Genomic DNA, 19,171 nt, shown 5'->3' with positions numbered 1-19,171 from the left:
AGTCCGGCGTCAGGTTTGAGTCCCTCCGAGAATTCATTTACCGTGGAGCATGATGACGAATCGCCGAGAGGAACGAGTGGCAGGTTTAAGAGGTAGGAGCATGCGAAGAAACGAAGAGAGAGAGAGAGAGAGAGAGAGAGAGAGAGAGAGAGAGAGAGAGAGAGAGAGAGAGAGAGAGAGAGAGAGAGAGAGAGAGAGAGAGAGAGAGAGAGAGAGAGAGAGAGAGAGAGAGAGAGAGAGAGAGAGAGAGAGAGAGATTTGCCATTTGAAACATGTCTACTTTTTTTTTGTCTACTTTTTTTTTTTTTTTTGAAGAGTAGATGTGAGAGAGGGCTAGAGGGAGGATGGGGAAAGGAGGGAGGATGAGGGAAGGGGGAGGAGATGAAGGGGGGAAGGAAATTTTTCTCGCTCCCTCCCTCCCTCCTCCCCTCTCCCCCAAAAAAATTCCAGATAAAAAAAATTAACTGATCACAATTAAGCTACATATTTTTTTTTCCTCCCTCTCGAACTGGGATGGAAATTACAGATAGCAATTACAGTACTCCCAAAAAAAAAAAAGTGAGGGAAAACGAGTGAGTACATTTCAGTTAGGCGAGGAAAAAATGAAGGAAGGTACGAAAAAAAAAGAACAATATTACGAACACAAGAAAATAAGACACAACTTACAAAAAAAAAAAGACACGAAAAGAATCAGAAAAATACTAAGAAACGAGTGAAAATCTTACGAAAGGCGACAAGAAATATGTGTATTAAACCAAGAGAAAGAGAGGAAGGAGAGAGAGAGAGAGGGAGAAGAAGGGAGAGTGGGAAAAGGGGGTGAAAACGTCACTCTTTCCCGAGGAGTTGGCCTAGCACGGAATTTAATAAACGCCAAGATTTACTTGTCATACTAATTCACTTACACGACACATTCCAGTTTCAAGAGCAACAATTTATTACGCATATATTTTCAGTCTCTTGTACACCAGCTCTCTATTAAGCAAAACTGTATATTACACTATTTAATTTTCATCCTGGATTTCAACTTACTCGTATGTTTGCTCTCAGATGAAATAGAAAAGATGGGACGGTGGCGGAAAGGCGCGAAAGGAAGGGAGGAAGTGAAAAGGAAAGGGAGGAGAGGTAAGAAGGGAGAGGAAGGAAAAGAAAAGGACGAGGGATAAGAGGTAGGAAAAGAACAAATGGGAAGGAGGAAGAAAAGAAAAAAGGGAAAGGGAAAATGAAGTAATAAGAGAAAAGGCAGACGAAGGAAAGACGGAAAAGGAAAGAAGGGAAATGAAACGGTAGTAGTTAGTAAATTAAATGAAAACAGATGGATGCGGAGACTGAAAGACGGGTGGGGGAATGTAGAAAGGAGAAAGGAGAAAGAGAAGGGGCAAAGGGAGAGAAAACAAAATAAGAGGGAGAAAAGATAAAGAGAGAAAGGGAGGAAACTGATGGAGGGAAGGTATGATGGAAGATAGGTAAAAGCAAAGACGGAGAGAAAGGAGGAAAGGTAAAGGAAGAGGAAGGAAAGATAAGGAGGAAAGTTAAGAAGGTAGGAAAGGAAGGTAGGGAGGGAGGCAAGGTAAAGCAAGAGGGAGGAAAGATAAGCAGGAAGTGAGGAATGGAGGGAGGGAAGGTAAGATGCAAGGTAGGAAAGGCAAGGTGAGAGGGAGGGAAGGTAGGAGGGAGTTACGTGGAGGAGCGAGCCTGAGCCAGCTTTTCAAATGAAATGGAGCTGCCTACGTACCGGAGTATCGGAGGGAAAACGGGAGAAGGAAGGGGAAGGAAACCAGATAGAGGTGAGAAGACGATTCCAAAAATATATGGAAGAAAAAATAGGGAACAGAAAAGGATATATACCGAAAGAGAAGGGAGGAACAGAAAAGAAAATAGAGAAAAGGGAATATATTGGTAGCAGTAGGAATAATGGACGCATATTGAAAGGAGTAGGAGAGGATATAATACTGATAAGGAAGGACACAACTGTGGGTATAAGACTGAAGGATACCTGCTGGTGTAGTATTAAACGACACGCATTAATATGGTAAGGAAACACATGACAGAGACAGAACAAAACGAATATTGGTAGAAACACGACAGGAGAAATAAAAGGAGACAAGAGGACACTGAAAGGAAACTCGAATAAACTCACACTGAAGGGAGTATGAAGGAAAGACATAACAGTAAGAGTACATGATTGCGCAGGACAGTCACCACCACATAGGAAAGAGAAAAATAAAGAAGTACGGCTATAGATGTGAATGAACTCAACGCTAACGACACGATCCGAACTTACTTCAAGTCCAGAACATTCACACCTCAGTAGACACGATGCGGATAATTTTCCAGGATACAGAGCAGCGGTTGGCGATCACGGTGGATTGTGGTGGTGGTGGTGGTAGTGGCGGTGGTGGTAGTGGTGGTGTGAGGAGGGGTGGGGGGGGGAGAGGAAGGCCGCGAGAGGGAGGAGAGGCAAGGACCAGCCCAGCTCCCGTCAGTTGCTCGCCAGTCAGCGTCGTGTGAGGTGTTACGTCGCCCTTCTGCCTCCCGCCGACACTTGTCCCAACTTTTAAAAACCAAGTGAACTAGAAAGCCAAGTCCCTGAACATCAAAACCCAAAAGATCCTCGGAATTTAACCTCCTCCGCGGATCGTAACACGCACGAACAGGTTACTAATTAAACCAGAGACGCGACTGATGCGCCGAAGAGCTCCCGCGGAAGTTAAGAGAAAATATTCATAAATCTAAGGAGTTCAAGGGCGTGGACATACTGAAGGGCACTCATGACGCCTCCAAGGACTGCCTGAGGATGAGCCGGGGAGAGGAAGGGCTATAGGAGCGACAGGAAAGGAAAGGAGAGGAAAGGAAAGGAAAGGAAAGGAAAGGAAGTCACGGATACGGGCGGAAGTTACTGCGACGTTGAAGACCCTTTGATGGCGATGGTGGGCGTGTGGGCGTGGGTGGCGTGGTGCGGCGCCCTCGCCCTCGCCTCCCCGGGTGAGTATGATGGGCGTGGAGGAGGAAGAAGGAACATCACGATAAGTTAGATAACTTTTCCTGCTTTCTACGACGTGTGTGTGTGTGTCTGTGTGTGTGTGTGTGTGTGTGTGTGTGTGTGTGTGTGTGTGTGTGTGTGTGTGTGTGTGTGTGTGTGCTGGAAATATACAGAAAAGTTTATACATCTATACGTTCTGCGTTTCAACTCTGATTTATTCCTACTGCAAGCACTGAATATTTAGCGACACGTAAATTTTCGCTCGTGAACTTCAAGCAATAATTATTATTAATTTCACCGAGTAATCAAGAGTAATTCAAGCAACATTTCACGAATGAATATTAATTATCAAATATACTGCATCTGTGTGTGTGTGTGTGTGTGTGTGTGTGTGTGTGTGTGTGTGTGTGTGTGTGTGTGTGTGTGTGTGTGTGTGTGTGTGTGTTCCAAAAAATAACCCAAGCAGCGGCCATGGATAATGCAAACAGAAAAACAACCAAACAAGAACAACTGAAGAATCCTGATATAAACAACACCACGTAATGAAAACCAATGATAAGGAAAATCATACATACATACAATACATACATACATACAAACACACACACACACACACACACACACACACACACACACACACACAAAGCCACATCAATCATACCTTAATGACACAAACCAATAGAAACCACATGAATATGAATTTAATGAAACAAAATATTACTTGTTTATGCTTCTGTCCCTGCTGATGACCAAGTGATGAATTGGTGGATTTTCACTTATGCTGTGCCTCAGATCTACCAATCGGTCAATTCGTGAACAAAAAGAGAGAAAACTAAGAGGGATATTGATTTTAGTTAAGTTTCAAAAGATGAAATAAATTGATGGATAGGTGAAGAAGACAGGTAGATGTAGGCTTTACACAAGGACTGCCACATGTAGGCCTACTAGTTTCTGGCAGCTTCCCTTATTTCTATTTTTTTTTTTTTTTTATGTTTCACGTTAAGGTACGTTAGGTTTCTTAGTTTAAATTACATTACCTTGGTTTTGTTTTAGCTAGAATAGGTTGAATTAGGTGACGGACTTAGGACAGGTTGAGGTTTGAGTAGCTTGCATTGGACTATTGAGTTAGGTTAGACTTGATTAGGTTAGGTTAAGCTTTAATAGAGTAGAATAGGTTAGACTAGGTTGCGAGAGATTAGATTAAGTCTGGAAGAGATTAGGTTAGGTTAAGTACAGCAGATTAGGTTAGAGAAGATAAGGTTAGGTTAAGTTAAAGTTAGGGCAGATTTGGTTAGCTTGAAATTACAGCATACACGGTTAGGTTAGGTTAAGGTTAGAGTAGATTAGATTGGGTTAAAGTTGGAGTACATTAGGTTAGGTTTGGTTAAAGTCTGATTAGGTTAAGTTCCATTGAGATAGGAGTTCAAAAGTTGATTTCTCCTCCTTGGCAAGCAGTCTCTCGGTGCCTCATTATATCACGCCCCTCCAGAACATCAATATCCCGACGGAGATCATGCCACACATCCTCGGCCTTTCATCGCCGCCGCGCCAGAGCATTGATCCTCCCTCGCGCCGTCACACGAATGCACTTGACATAAATAAGTTCTGTCTTCATTTTTTTTCTTATCTTTTTCTCACTTCGGTCCTCCGCTATCTCGCTTTTTTTTTTTTTGTCGTATCTGTTCTTGCCCTTCCTTTATTATTTTACTTCCTTTCGTTTTTTTTTTCTTTTAGGTTCTGTCCTCTATTTTTTTTCTCTCTCTCGTCCTGTATTACTTTTTCCTTTCTTTTTTTTTTCATCCGTCCTCCGATACTTCATTTCCTCGTGTATATCTATATTCTTCCCTTCTTTTTTTTTTTTATGTCCTTCCTCTGGTAACAGCATTTTTTTTATCATATCTACTTCCCTTCTTTCTCTATTTTCCCCTCCATACACCCGTTATCATTTCTCATTTTTCCCTTACTACATCGTTTTTCTCCTTTCTATAACGGTATTCTCGGCATAAGAATATCTCACACTTTTTGCCTCACTTTTCACTAAACAAAAAATTCCTTGTGTGAGTACATAAATAACTACTTCTGTACTATCTCTTATATCATCGCTTTTTCACTCTTTACCTTTTTACAGCTTTAACCTCGCACCAATTCCCCTGTATAGCCTGACACACTATCCTGTCACTGTGCAATTACTGAGAAAGCCTTAGCATACGTGGGAGGAGACAATGATGGACGGGAGTGGCTGGCTGACTCAGATACAAGGGACAAGACTGAAGGATAACCCGCTATGGAGGATAATGTTTCGACTTTTTCTTCAGACCACGCACGCATCTTAGACTTTCCCTTATTTCCCTGAGTCACAAAACCCATTTGGAACGCTCTATAAAGCATGATGAATGTGTAGGTTAAGAGGCGTGGTGATCTACAAGCTTTATTTTGAACGCATGGTTGCTACTGGTACAAGGAAAGGAGGGAGAGGAAAGTGAAAGAAAGACCTACAGTGTGTGCTGGCCTACGAGACGGTGTAAGGAAAGAGGTGACTCGTGAAACCTGGTATATATGTCGGGAGGTACTCAATAAAAGTAAGAAAAGGAGCAGGAAGGGAAAGAGGATGTGGATAACTTGCAGAGTGTAGGACAAAAACTACCCAAGAAGATAATATGTTTAGCCGGCGTATTAACAGCAGGAAGTACTTATATCAGAGGAAGAGTGCACCGTTACTTTGTCGTTACTTGGAAGACGAGAACGCGGTAAATTACCGTGTATGGGGAAAGAAGTACTTGCGTAAGATGCGCTAACCCTACTGCGTATGGGATCATAGATATTGAGAAAGAAATAAACAAGATTAACAGAAGGACGCGGTAGGACATAGGTGATCAAAAGACACAGTTGGTACGAGGACTGATCAAAGTGAAAAGCATTAACTTCAACAAAAGCGAAACGAACATCCGGCCATCAACCTTCTCTTCCACTTTACTTCATCCTTCAGTACAACTGTTTATTCTTATTTTCTTCCTCTTTCATCTATCCAGTCTGTAAATGTTCAATGAAAGGCGTTTTCCAAAGAAGCGGAGGACTTACCTGAGCTGGAAGCGGCCAAGCGACATTCAATAAAGCATTTACGAGGAAGAAAACTGATCTTGTCCGGGAAGTGAACAAGGGACATCCTCGGTACGGTGGAAAGTATTAAAGAGGATGATAGGAACTTTTCTAAGTTGGGAAGTGGAAGGGAAACATACCCAGTGATGCGAAAAATACTGAAAAGGAAGAACAGGATTTTGTCAAGACTGGAACTGGTGAAAGAGAAGCTCATCACAGTAACAGCCATTTGATACGAAGACGGGCATTTCTTTAGCATGATAAGTGTCCAGGAGATAGCATGAGAGAGAAATGACAAGTTACAGCCTCCATTATATCAGTGTCGGTGATTTAAGTGCTAGGACTGACAATACTCAGCTTAGAAATGGAAATCGAAATAAATATTCTGACGCAGACTATGCACAAATTATTCTGTCACTGATTCAAGGATTTCGACTGACAATATTCAAGCTGGAACTTCGGAGCGAGCAGTGAACAATAAACACACTCACGCAATATTCTAGTATAGCTTCTACATATGAAGATTACTAGTGATTCAAATATTTACAAACGGCCAATGGTATTCCCCTACGCGAACAGCACTGTGAACAGGAAACACTCACGCAATATATCAACACAAACTCCAACATTTCAAGAATATAGATGATTCCAGTGCTTAAAAGATCAATAGGGCTCACCACCACGAACAGCAGTGAACAAATAACACAAACGCAATGTATTAACACCGCTTCTAACACAGCATAGCATATCAGTGACTCAGATATTTAAAAACGCCAGTAAGATTCACCTCCAAGAACAAAACTGTATACAAAAAAAAAAAAAAAAAATACACGCAATATTTCAACACAACCTGTATCTTGTGAAGACTGTCTCTTATTCAGGTATCTGGAGCAACACTACTCCGCCTCCAGGAACACATGGGGAACATCACCTCCCCTCACACACTCCCCACAAACTTGCAACTCCCCGTCCCGCCCCGCCAGAGCCTCAGGGCCGCTCCTCCTCTGATAGCGCTACAGCAGCACCGAGGAATTTGCATCTTATTAGAATTATGAAAATACAAGGCGATGAATGATCAAACGCTATACCTTCTATCAAAGTAAAACCCCCACAGCACAAATTCTTCTTCAGGCCACAAAGAAAGCCGGAAAAAGCGACGCTCACGATTTATTGTTAAGATTTTCTCCAACGTTCCCCTTTGTAAGTCTAAGAATGGTCGGAATAACGAAATTCATTATTCAAAATACAAGAAAAACGGAATAGCGTCTCTTAGAAATAATTACTTTTATTTTTTTTACAGGTTTATTAAAGTTTAAAAGCTATGTACGAATTTCTTACTCAAAACACAAGAGAAACGAAGTAAAGTCACTTAGAATTCATTGCTTTAATTTTTCTAAGAGTTTTTGAAAGTTTAAAAGCTATATAACAATTTCTTATTCAGAATTCAAGATAAAAACACTCAGGATTTCCTATTTTCGATATTTTCCCCATAACCTTTAGTCACAAGTTTGAAGATCCTTAAAATACACAATTTCCTGCTCAACACACAAGAAAATTCTAAGAAGCAACACAGGATATTTTTACAACCTTTCGGAAGTTTGAGTGTAAAAGTGACGGGGGAAAACGAGGTAAACAGAAACACTTTTCACCTCAAAACAAACTCACTCGGGTTTGCTAATCAGATTTTTTCCCCGCCTTGACGCATTCTGTTTTTCCCCTCCACACACTTTATTTCCTCACATTCTTTAGAGTGGAATGTGACGTGGTGATTTCCAAAGCCGAACTGGCCGGTAATGAAGGGAAACTGAGGAAAACTTCTTAATAAGCAATGTCAGTGTTAATGAACCGGGATTTTTTTTTTTCACACAAAAGCTTCATTAAAAAAAAAAAGTTCGCTTAATTTTTCTTGTTACGTGGATGTCCTTTTACCATTAAAGACAAACTTACGTGAGAAAATACTAAAACACAACAGAGAACAAAGCACAGAAAACTACAAAACAACTCTGAACCTTAGAAAATAATAAATAAAAAAAAAACACACAAGAACTTCAATAAAAACAGCACGAACTTAGCAAATACAAACCCCAGAGATAGAACAATTACAAAACCCTCCATAAAAACAAGTCACTGCCACAGAAATGCAGATCAAGAGCGATAAGAAACAATTACAAACGATTACAAAGAGGGGGGGAAAGGGAAAACATACGAACGCACACAAAAGAAAGAAAAAAAATAATAATCAGCCCAGTCAGAAACACAACCACGTAAATCAGATAAAAAGGGAATAAATCAAAGTGTACAAATATGACGTGCGGAGGAAAAGATGATGATAGGAAGACGGAGGAAAGAACACAAAATTATGCACGGTTAATCGCGAGTATAATAACACGGTCTTAAGCTGCTGAAGGAGGAGGAGGAGGAGGAGGAGGAGGAGTAATAACAGTGCATGACTATCACCAGTTTCGCGACTCTGATTGCCACAACACCTGAGCGCTAATACAATCCCACCTGGCGCCACACACACACACACACACACACACACACACACACACACACACAGTCACCCTACCTTTAACCTTCATTCTTTGGATTAAAACAGGAAGTCTCTTGAAGGATACAACGCCATGATATAAACAATGACTGCGTGTAGGTGGCTTAACTAAAGGTAACTTTACCAAAGCTAACTGTAACTCTCCCTTACCTTTACTTAACCTTACTCGGTCTATCCGTACTTAAACTAACCTTGCTTGATTATAACTTAGCCTAACCTTAACTTTACTTCATCTAGTCTTGAACTAACTTTACGTAACCCAACTAAACCAAACCAAATCAAGCTCAACCAAATCTGAGGTGACGTGACCCAACTGAACCAAACCAAGCTTACCTGAACCACACCAAGCTAAAACCCAACCAAGCTTAACAAAACCAAACTCAGCCAACCCAACCCAACCAAATCAAACCCAAACATAGAAAAAACATCCAGAGACAAAACCAGCCGAGAGAATAACACTGAAATCCGACACTTTACTTTCGGAGCGTTGAAACTAAATAATTCTGGGGACTTTTATGGAGGATGAAGAGAATGAAGGGGGATGAAGGGGGACTCGTGCAAGGTGAAGCAGCGTGCAGGCAATCTCGGGCTTCCAAAACCTTGTATGAATAGCGCCACATGAAGCCCCTGAAGGCGGGAGGAGCAGCGTACGAGAGGCAGTCACGCATCATGCACGAGGAGGATTACTGTTCACGATTGTTATGATGGTGTGCTTCTGTGAATGACTGGGAACTTGTGTATACTGTGTGTGTGTGTGTGTGTGTGTGTGTGTGTGTGTGTGTGTGTGTGTGGGTGAGTAAGCAGACAGACAGGAAGACGCTATAAACATGCAACCTATATACTGGAATGCCAACACACACACACACACACACACACACACATAAATTTCGAAAGCGAGACGTCCTTAGTGACATTTCCATCACCGGGACTTCTGCGTTAGCGTGCGGGCATCCACTGAGCCGCTGAATTCACCCCACATCAGGGAAGAGTAATGCGCTGGGCGGGAGAGGAGGGTAATGGAGGACAACGAGAAGCACATCAGCTGAGAATCAATAACTCCTTCCTTCTGAGAAAATCCCAAGTTGCGGATGGAATTTTACTGATAAACTTTAAAGGACGAGATACGAAGAAGGAACATGAAAGGACTTCAAGGATGCCTGTCGAAGAGGTACTGGCGTCTTCAGGAGTGGATTGGACAAGTGCAGTGGAATGTGATGCGCGTTTGAGGGAATGGAAGTGTGTTGCTAATGGAAGGTTGTGGTGCGTCGTGTTGTGGAGTGCTGGATGAAGGCTGATGTTGTGGTTTTACGATTGTGTTGTGTTGTAGGGTAGTTACTACGTACAGTGTTTTTTTATATTATTAAGTGTTTACGTTAGGTTAATTCTTTCATTATCAGAGATTTTTTTACGATCATCTACGAGTTTTTTTTAATATTACAGTTGCTGAAGTCGTTCTATAGCAAAGAAAACACTAAAACTGACCTCCTATTCTTTGTTCCATAAGTTAATGCAAACTATTTCTACAGTGCTCTGAGTGTGAGGAAATGAAGACCATTGCAATGAAAAGGTTAACCGTGACATGTGTTTCCCGAGTGATGACGGTCGTTATGTCTATATTAAATGGTGATGCTTCCGATTAACGCACTCATCATGTTGCATGTATTAAAATTTGTATATCTAACGAGCATTATTATCATTCCAGCTTGGCATTCTGGTGTGGGAAGCACGTCACCGCAATTTTACGAAATACTTCCACACACATCAGTTGTTAGAGTACAGTTTTTTTTTTTTTTTCCAAACATACTCGTATTATGCTGCACACACTTTAAAAATGTAATTATCCATCGAACTCCGATGACACGCGCACAAAATTCTGATGCAATACACGTGTTAACGCAACATATTTGGAAATTGCTACACGGAGCAATTTTCACGCCGGAGAGCACATTTTTAAAAATTCTACTAATAATGAAACTTTGTTCAGAATTTCCTTACGATCAGAACGGGTGAAGCAAGGAATAGGAAAAAAGGGGAAAAATGGAGAAAAAAAAGTTTAGGAAGACTGGGCGATAAGAGAGGACCAACTTTGCTATGGAGTTTTTTTTTTCAGCGGGAAGTTGGCGCGCCGCCCCCATCACGAAATAGAATTAAGCCTCAGCCGATGGCGGTGCTGAGTGGCTTCAACTTAAGTGGATTAATTTACTGGGCGGGAATGCAGGTGCGTCCCTCGAGGCGGCGAGCTGAGGCGAGCACTGGGGCGACTTGGCGAGACCTTGACATGCGTAGACAGTGCCAGGGACACGCTGCGGTGGTCACACATGTTACTGAGACGCAGGAGGAGGAGGAGGAGAAGGAGAATGAAGAAATGGGAAATTCGAACACATCTCTTTTAATGAAGGACTTTACTACTGTGCCACCCCACCCCCAACACAAACAGGCACGCACAGGCACACACGCACGCACGCAGCAAACTCCTCAACTCCAACAGGCCCGCAATTTCCTGCCAGGCAACAAACAAACTACATAGCCACGACACACGAGCGAGCGAGCGAACGAGCAAGTGGTGGGCGGGCAGGCGGGCGAGCAGCGGGCGGATAGCGACTAATTTGCATAATAACAAATCAACATAATATATTGTGGACAGCAATACATGTAGTTGAATGTATTTCATTACGCCGAGTGACAGCAAAACTCTCAACTTTACAACTTAGTGTTCTCGCGGGGCTAAGTAATGGGGAAACATGTTGGAACAGCCAGGAGGGGAACAAAAATAGGTTGAAGAGGGAAAAAAAAGGCGGAAAAAAGTAAATAACGTACTGCTATCACGCCATTTTTGCCATTAAGCTGATAAAAAACGAGACAGTGAGAGAGAGAGAGAGAGAGAGAGAGAGAGAGAGAGAGAGAGAGAGAGAGAGAGAGAAAGAGAGAGAGAGATTCAGAAAGACAAAAAGATAGGAAAGAATTAAATGAAAGAGACACACAGAGAGAGAGAGAAAGGATAACTCGTGATAAGAAAATACGCGAGGGTTACTCATTATGTTAATTCCCTCCCATACCTGAGGATACGCAGTAATGAGACGAATAGAAAACGAGATGAAGAGGTGAAGGTATGACTAGAGAAAAAGACGAGCGGAAGGAGAGAGAGACTGACATGAAAAGGAAGAGAATAGACAAAATAACGAGGACGACGGCGACAAAGAGAAGACTGGGACTCTCTCTCTCTCTCTCTCTCTCTCTCTCTCTCTCTCTCTCTCTCTCTCTCTCTCTCTCTCTCTGGGGACTTACAATCGTCAAGGAAAGCAAGACAAGGAGAAAGGGTGACTAGGAAATCCAGAATTGAATTACACCTGCGAGAAAAAAACACCTGGGAAAATCAATTAGCGTATCTGAGGAGCGGCGGGAGCACCATGCTGAAGCGGCTGCCGTGACGCAAGACTGTCCTCCTTTCTACGGTGGTGATGAATCGGACAATCCTCCTCATCACGGGAGCAAAGAGTGAGGCATTCATTTACATAGCATTGTGTTCTGTTGCTAATTGGTCTTGCACGCGCGTCTGTGTGTCTGTGTGTGTGTGTGTGTGTGTGTGTGTGTGTGTGTGTGTAAGATACGTAGGAATGAGGGCTGCAAAGGTGTGTGATTGAGTGTGTTTGTATTTCCGAGATTAATGTGTTTATGGAGATGCAAGTGTGTGTGTGTGTGTGTGTGTGTGTGTGTGTGTGTGTGTGTGACCTAACAGTATGCTATAGTCACACGTCAGGGACACACAAGGGCAGGTTTGGTCGTAATACTGGCACACGGTCACAGCAACACCTGCAGCCACACCTTGAGGCAGGTAACACTGGCCCACCAAGAGCAGCACCGAGATGAGCAAATCCAGACGGAGCTCGAGCCGCCAAGTAATTAAACTCACATACTTAATTAAACTTACAAACGAATAAACTTTGGGGGAAACACGAATTAAAACTATAATGAAAATCGCATAAGAAATACAACAAGTTTTAGATGCGGCAGGAGAGACAAGCTTGTTGGGAAAAGTAACTAAACTTTGTAATAACGTTCGATGTAATAATTCTTGTTTATCATTTCACGTTTTATTTTTCCCTTATATATATATATATATATATATATATATATATATATATATATATATATATATATATATATATATATATATATATATATATATATATATATATATATATATATATATATATATATATATATATATATATATATATATATATAAAATAACCCATTCTATCCAAAAGCACAAGGTAATCTCAAGTTATTGTAGTATACCATGTAACATACATTTTTAGAAGAATACAAAGCGTTCCTCAGATTTAACCATTCATAAAACGTCAGCCATTTTTATATCAGACTGTATTGCAGCTCCCCGTTTTTTTTTTTTTTTCTTAATTTGTGTTATTAGAATACTAAAAAAAAAAAAATGCGAACTTTTTATATCCATTCACAACACGATCCCTGGCTTCTCATCATCTGTGAAATAAATATAACAATACAAGCTAAACGCAAACATTTTATATTAATTTCCTATCAGGGTTCCCAGTTTCCTCTTATTTGAATAATAACAGTAACAGGGCAACGAGAACCCTTTTTTTTTTTATACCCATTTAGTATCACAGTCCCAAGTCCCACCAATAATAGGTAAAGTAGAAGGTTAACACGCACATTTCATATCCAACTTGTATCCCGGACCTCCAGTTTTCCTCTCATCTGTGTAGAAAAAAATGTAGAAAGTCGACCATTTTCCCCAATCTAACATAAACGTGCCACTCAACTCTCCACCCAGAAATTCTCCCTCCATAAAAATCACGTTCAGTCCTGCAGCACCAACAGCGCCTAGTAAGTGGGGTGAGTTTCTATTCGGAGCAACTGAGCAAAAAGAGGACCGCTCAGAAGAATCAGAAGCGGGAGTATCGGAAAAGTTAAAATAATCGTTCAGTGATACTTGGGCGTAAAATTTGATCTACCATGAAACTGGCTGGTATTGTGCTTTACAGGTGGATCCGCCCCCGCACCTGTAGAGGCCAAGGGCTAAAAAAGAGAGAGAGAGAGAGAGAGAGAGAGAGAGAGAGAGAGAGAGAGAGAGAGAGAGAGAGAGAGAGAGAGAGAGAGAGAGAGAGGCAGGTGAACCCTCTCCGTTTTCACTCTCTTGTTCCATGCAACATTTGGTTCCCTGCGGCAGACAAGCTAGGCGTATTATTTTTGCTTTGGGAAAACATGCATGCACAGACACACATACACATACACACACACACACACACACACACACACACACACACACATACAAACACACACACACTAAAGAAACAACGGCAAAACGATGCGGACTAATCCTTTAAGTGTAACAGCAGCGAGTCATGTGTTTAGACAGATAATAAGAGAAACATTAACACACACACACACACACACACACACACAACACACACACCACACACACACACACTCCCAAATAACCCATCGTCATTAATTATCAGCTGATGGAGCAGGTATTCAAATAAATGCTCTGATTCTAAAAAGTTGTCACGGTTCTACCTAACTGATTAAATGGAAGTGAAATGGCTCCGGATTGCAACTGAGAGAGAGAGAGAGAGAGAGAGAGAGAGAGAGAGAGAGAGAGAGAGAGAGAGAGAGAGAGAGAGAGAGAGAGAGAGAAGGGGGGAGTGATGGGCCATAGGGATTACAAACTGAAAGGATTGAGGAGACTTAGGCAGAGTTACCAGTGTGGGTTCAGCGTGGCTTGGGAACAGATCAGCCAGGTGTTAGATTAAGCCCACCTGACACTACTTCAATAAAAACAAACGAGGTTCTGAATCGAGACATTTTGTTCAGTGCTTTTATGCAGCGTGTGTAAGGGCAGGACAGAGTATTCAGGTCCCTTATCGCCTAAATACCCTGAATACTCACGAGGGAATCAAGGAGGGAGGTGACCAGCTATAAACACTCAGGTGACTCGCTCGTAAACATCTTCCTAAGGGTTCTTTTTTAGGGTCTTACTTAACAGCCTCAATCCTGGCAGGCGAGAGGGACTAGAAGGGCGATTAAGGGGACTCACTCTCACTCACTCACTCACTCTCTCACTCTCTCACACACGCACTGTAAAGGCTTGAGGCAGCGAGAGGGAGAGAAGCAAATAAGAGGACAAAGTGAAAGAATAAGAAAAGAAGAGAGAGAGAGAGAGAGAGAGAGAGAGAGAGAGAGAGAGAGAGAGAGAGAGAGAGAGAGAGAGAGAGAGAGAGAGAGAGAGAGAGAGAGAGAGAGTACGCAAAGAGAATTATAATGAAAAGTGAAGAGGGAGCGGGAGAGAGAGAGAGGAAGAGAGAGAGGGGGAGAGAGAGACAAGGAGAGGTAAAAGAGGAGGGGACTTGCGGTGAAGAGAGGCTGAGAAGAAGGGGAATTTTTTGAGGAGGGAGAGAAGAGGGGATGGAAGAGGGGGACTTGATCTCCACACAGAAGGAGAAGGAGAAAGGAGAAATGAAAAGGAGATGATGATGAAAATGGAAAAGGTAAAGGAAGAGAATGAAGCTAAAAATGAGACCAAAGAAGGAAAAAGAAGAAAGGGAAAAATGATGCAAAGGAAGCTGAAAATTACACAGAAACTTAAGGGAAAGAGTAAAGGAGTGAAGGAGGTGAGAAGGCGGCAGCTAAAAAATGAGGCATAAAAGGAGAGGAACAAGAAAAAAAAAATGAAAAGGATGAGAAGGAAGCTAAAAATGACACACAACTTACCGGAAAGAATAAAGGGTAAAAGGAGATCCTGGTCATACTAAAGGATGTTAAGGAAGGAAAATGTACCGAGGGAGGTGTAAGGTGAGAGAGAGAGAGAGAGAGAGAGAGAGAGAGAGAGAGAGAGAGAGAGAGAGAGAGAGAGAGAGAGAGAGAGAGAGAGAGAGAGAGAGAGAGAGAGAGAGAGAGAGAGAGAGAGAGAGAGAACCACCGTAGCGTTCAGGAGATAAGGTGTCAGAACGCAGCTTCCGGAGTCTCGTTATGAGAGAAAAATCTTCAAACAAGCGAACATCGGAAAGCGTGGTGTAGAGGTGAGGGGAAAAAGTGAAAAGGGGAGAGAAATGAAAGAATGGGTGATATAGATGGCGGGGAGAGCTCTGGAATGGAATGGGAAGAGTTTAAGGGATATATAAAGAAAAGATAAGAAAAAATGGTTAATATAGATGATACAACTAACGAGAAGGAAGGAAATGATGGAGAAAAGGATACATATGATAAGGAGAAAGAATGGGTGATATAGATGATATGAGAGAAAGGGTGATATGGGAAGAGAGAACAGGGAATATATAAGAAAAGTTTTTAAAAAATTATATAGTTGATATGAGAGAAGATATGGTATGGGAAGGGAGAAATAAATGAAAGAACGGGTGACACAGAGGATAAAAGAAAACGAAACCGAGGTAGGAGATTGAGGGATGGAAAAAAAAAAGAGGAAAAACTGGGAAAGAAATCAAAGCATAGGTGATATGGAGGGAAAAAAAAAGAAACAAAGGTGGAGTGAAAGTAAAATAAAATGTTTAAAATTTATTACAAGGCTTTTTCACTTCCAGTACAAGACACGATGGCGCTCACTTTCATTTCAATTTCAATATTCTGGCGCCATGCAAGTATCATGCGAGGCAGTGCTTGAGTGTGGGGAAGCGGAAGTGACTCGGGAAGAGAAATAAAAGAATAAGCGAGGTTTAGTTCCCATCCTCAGTTTGTTTCAGTTCATGTCTTGTATTCCTGCCCTTTGAACGCTAATGGTGCCATGAAACATATTTTGATCTTGGTCACAGTAAGGATTTATGAAAACTAAATAATATGACAGGCACTGAAACGCTTTGAGTGGTTGATGGCTTATTTGTGGTGCCTTTCAAGATCGTTTTCCGGAGTTGGTCTAGCTTTCATTATGTTTGAGTTGGACCCACAGCAGTTAATGGTTAAACACACAAGATTCTCACAAGGACTGTCTTCAAAGGTCTCTGGGATGATAAGTCAGGTTGTCATGATAGTTTGGCCATCCACGATGCTGAGTTTTTTTTTACTTATCACTCGAATCATAAAAATATTCTTGAAAACTCAAATAACTAACATTCTATGCTATCGAAAGCAGTCAGCAGACGCCCAAATGTTTAGGAAAAGTTTTCGTTCACACTGCCAGACAGGTTGATGGATAGACTGACTAACTGATCGACTGCTTTTATGGCGCGACAATGAATAAAAAGCGAGAGAATAAAAAGAACACGTGTCATAACAAAGAAAAATAAGGTTTGAAGTGAAAGCAGTAAAAAAAAAAAAAAATATCAAAGGAAACCATAAAAATAGAGGAGAAATACATACGAGTATATAAATTTCAAATCCTATTCCACCGAAATTACAAACAAAAATATAAATAAAACCAATAAAATAAAATAAATAAATAAAACAACAAATTCTACACTTCAAAGCACACACAAATTTCCAAAAAGCTGAACATTCCGAGATAAAAGATTCCAATTAACTAAAAGCACACAAATCATGAAAAATCAAAGGGACGCTATTCTCGATGACAAACAAAAGGGATCAGAGCGAATCTAAGGCCGCAGAAGAGGATTGTCTGCGGTGAAAGGGCGCTCAGGTAGACAGGTCGAGTACTGACTGGTGGGAGGAGGGAGGGGAGTTCAATAAGCCACGATGGGGAAGGACGGGAGGGAAGGGAAGGGCAGTGACGCGGTGAAGGGTAAGTAAAGGTGACCAAAGGTAGAATTACAGGTGAGCACGTGAGGCACTCGAGGCAAACACCTGCTTAATTGGTTGAGGAGGTAATGAGGCATCTGGAGGTAAAGAGGCAGAGTTGGAGGAAGGGAAATAGAGAAATAGGAGAGGAAGAAAGTAGAGAAATGTATACGAGGACAGCGACCTTGTGTTAAAAGTAAAAAGATGTGTAACAATGAAAGAAAGAAAAAAACATCACAAGTTAAACAAAAGAAAAGAAGAAAAAAAATACATGAAATTTGTAAATATTTCAGGAGTGCACACACTTCATTTAACAAAAAAGTTCATTACAACACCATTACCTACTATAACAATTAACACAAGCATGTAACTGTAACAAAAAAGTGAGACGAATAGAAAGAAACATACAAACATACAGATAGACAGATAGACAGAACGACCCGGATCACCTTGGGCATTACAATAGACATTCAAGAAACACATTAATCAGGAAAAACGTTTGGAGGGCTGGAAAAAAGGTAGAAAGAGAGCACGAGGAGAAAAGAGAGGCGGATTAGTATTAGCATTAAGAGGAAGACATGAGCGGAGGAAAAAGGAAAGAGAGGGAGAAAAAAAAGGTATAGAAACAACCTACAAATTTCCCGTACTTCACGCTGTCCTTTGGAGGAAATCAAGGACACACAAGACCCTAAATTATACTAAAGTAAATAAAGAAAACTAAGAACTCCCCTCCCGACAGTGACAAACCAACGCCCGAGAGACGCACCTGAGGGAGGCGCTGAAGGAGTGGGAGGCCTCGTGAGCATACATGTGGTGGAAAAAAAAAAGAAAAAGTAAATCAAGAGCATCGAGATATTCCAAGCTTCTCGAGGGCACGGAAGAAACCTGAGGAAAAAAGATTGTTTACATAAAAGGGAATGTTATCAGATCTCGTGGAAGGAGGAGGAGGAAGAGGAGGAGAAAAAAGAAGTGAAGGAGAAAGAAAACGAGAAGCCACAGAGAAGACAAGGAGGATGAAGAAGAGAAGGGGGGAGCAGCTAAAGGAGTTGGCGAATAAAGAAAGGGAACAGGGAAACACAAAGGCGGAAGTGGAGGGATACAGGCAGTTTGTCGAAGAGAAGAAAGAGAACAGACGAGAACGAGAAGCACAAGCAGAAGGGAAAAGAAAACAGAGAAAGATGAAGAAGAGGAGGAAGGGAAATAGAAGTAAAGCAACGAAGAGGAGGAGGATAAGGAGGAGGAAACCTAAAAAGAAAGAAAGAAGGAAAAAAAAGAAGAAAAAGGAAGGGTGATAAAACGAAAGAGAAAGAGAAGAAAGAGAAACTAGTGAACGAGGAAGAGAATGAAAAGAACAACACAAAGGAAGAAGAAAGAAAACGAGCAAGAATGAAAAAAGGAAAGAGAAAAAAAGGGCGATAAGAAGAAAGAAGAACAGAAAAAAGAGGAAGAGGAAATAGAAAAAAAAAACATGAAGAAAAATACGAAAAGGTAGATGAAACAGAAGGCGAAGGAGGCGAAACCTGCGTCGGGGGAGCGAGTGAACAAGTGAACGAATGAGTGAGTGAGTGAGTGAAAGCATCAAACACGGCGGCCCAAACAGCGCACTATGTTCCTGTTTACTCTCATAAAAAAAAGAACAACACGAGACGACCGCAAGACGATACACCCTGGAGACTCAAGGGAAACATGGAGAGAGAGAGAGAGAGAGAGAGAGAGAGAGAGAGAGAGAGAGAGAGAGAGAGAGAGAGAGAGAGAGAGAGAGAGAGAGAGAGAGAGAGAGAGAGAGAGAGAGAGAGAGAGAGAGAGGAGTGAGCAGA

General features: G+C 41.6%; 1 protein-coding gene and 1 long non-coding RNA gene across 2 annotated transcripts in view; one reads left to right on the top strand and one right to left on the bottom strand.

Moving 5' to 3' along the window:
• The window catches only part of LOC135089707 (uncharacterized), a 164,833-nt gene that overhangs the window by 104,801 nt on the left and 40,861 nt on the right, over window positions 1–19,171 (bottom strand). The gene's annotated exons all lie outside the window — the stretch shown is intronic.
• The window catches only part of LOC135089706 (zwei Ig domain protein zig-8-like), a 72,848-nt gene continuing 56,158 nt past the window's right edge, over window positions 2,482–19,171 (top strand). The window contains exon 1 of the mRNA XM_063985640.1: window positions 2,482–2,982. Coding sequence (XP_063841710.1) covers window positions 2,919–2,982 — 64 coding nt within the window. The 5' untranslated portion in view covers window positions 2,482–2,918. The remainder of the gene's footprint in view (window positions 2,983–19,171) is intronic.

Source organism: Scylla paramamosain, chromosome 33 (assembly GCF_035594125.1).
Source record: "Scylla paramamosain isolate STU-SP2022 chromosome 33, ASM3559412v1, whole genome shotgun sequence".
NCBI lineage: Eukaryota > Metazoa > Arthropoda > Malacostraca > Decapoda > Portunidae > Scylla > Scylla paramamosain.
This window is presented reverse-complemented; position numbering and strand designations above follow the sequence as displayed.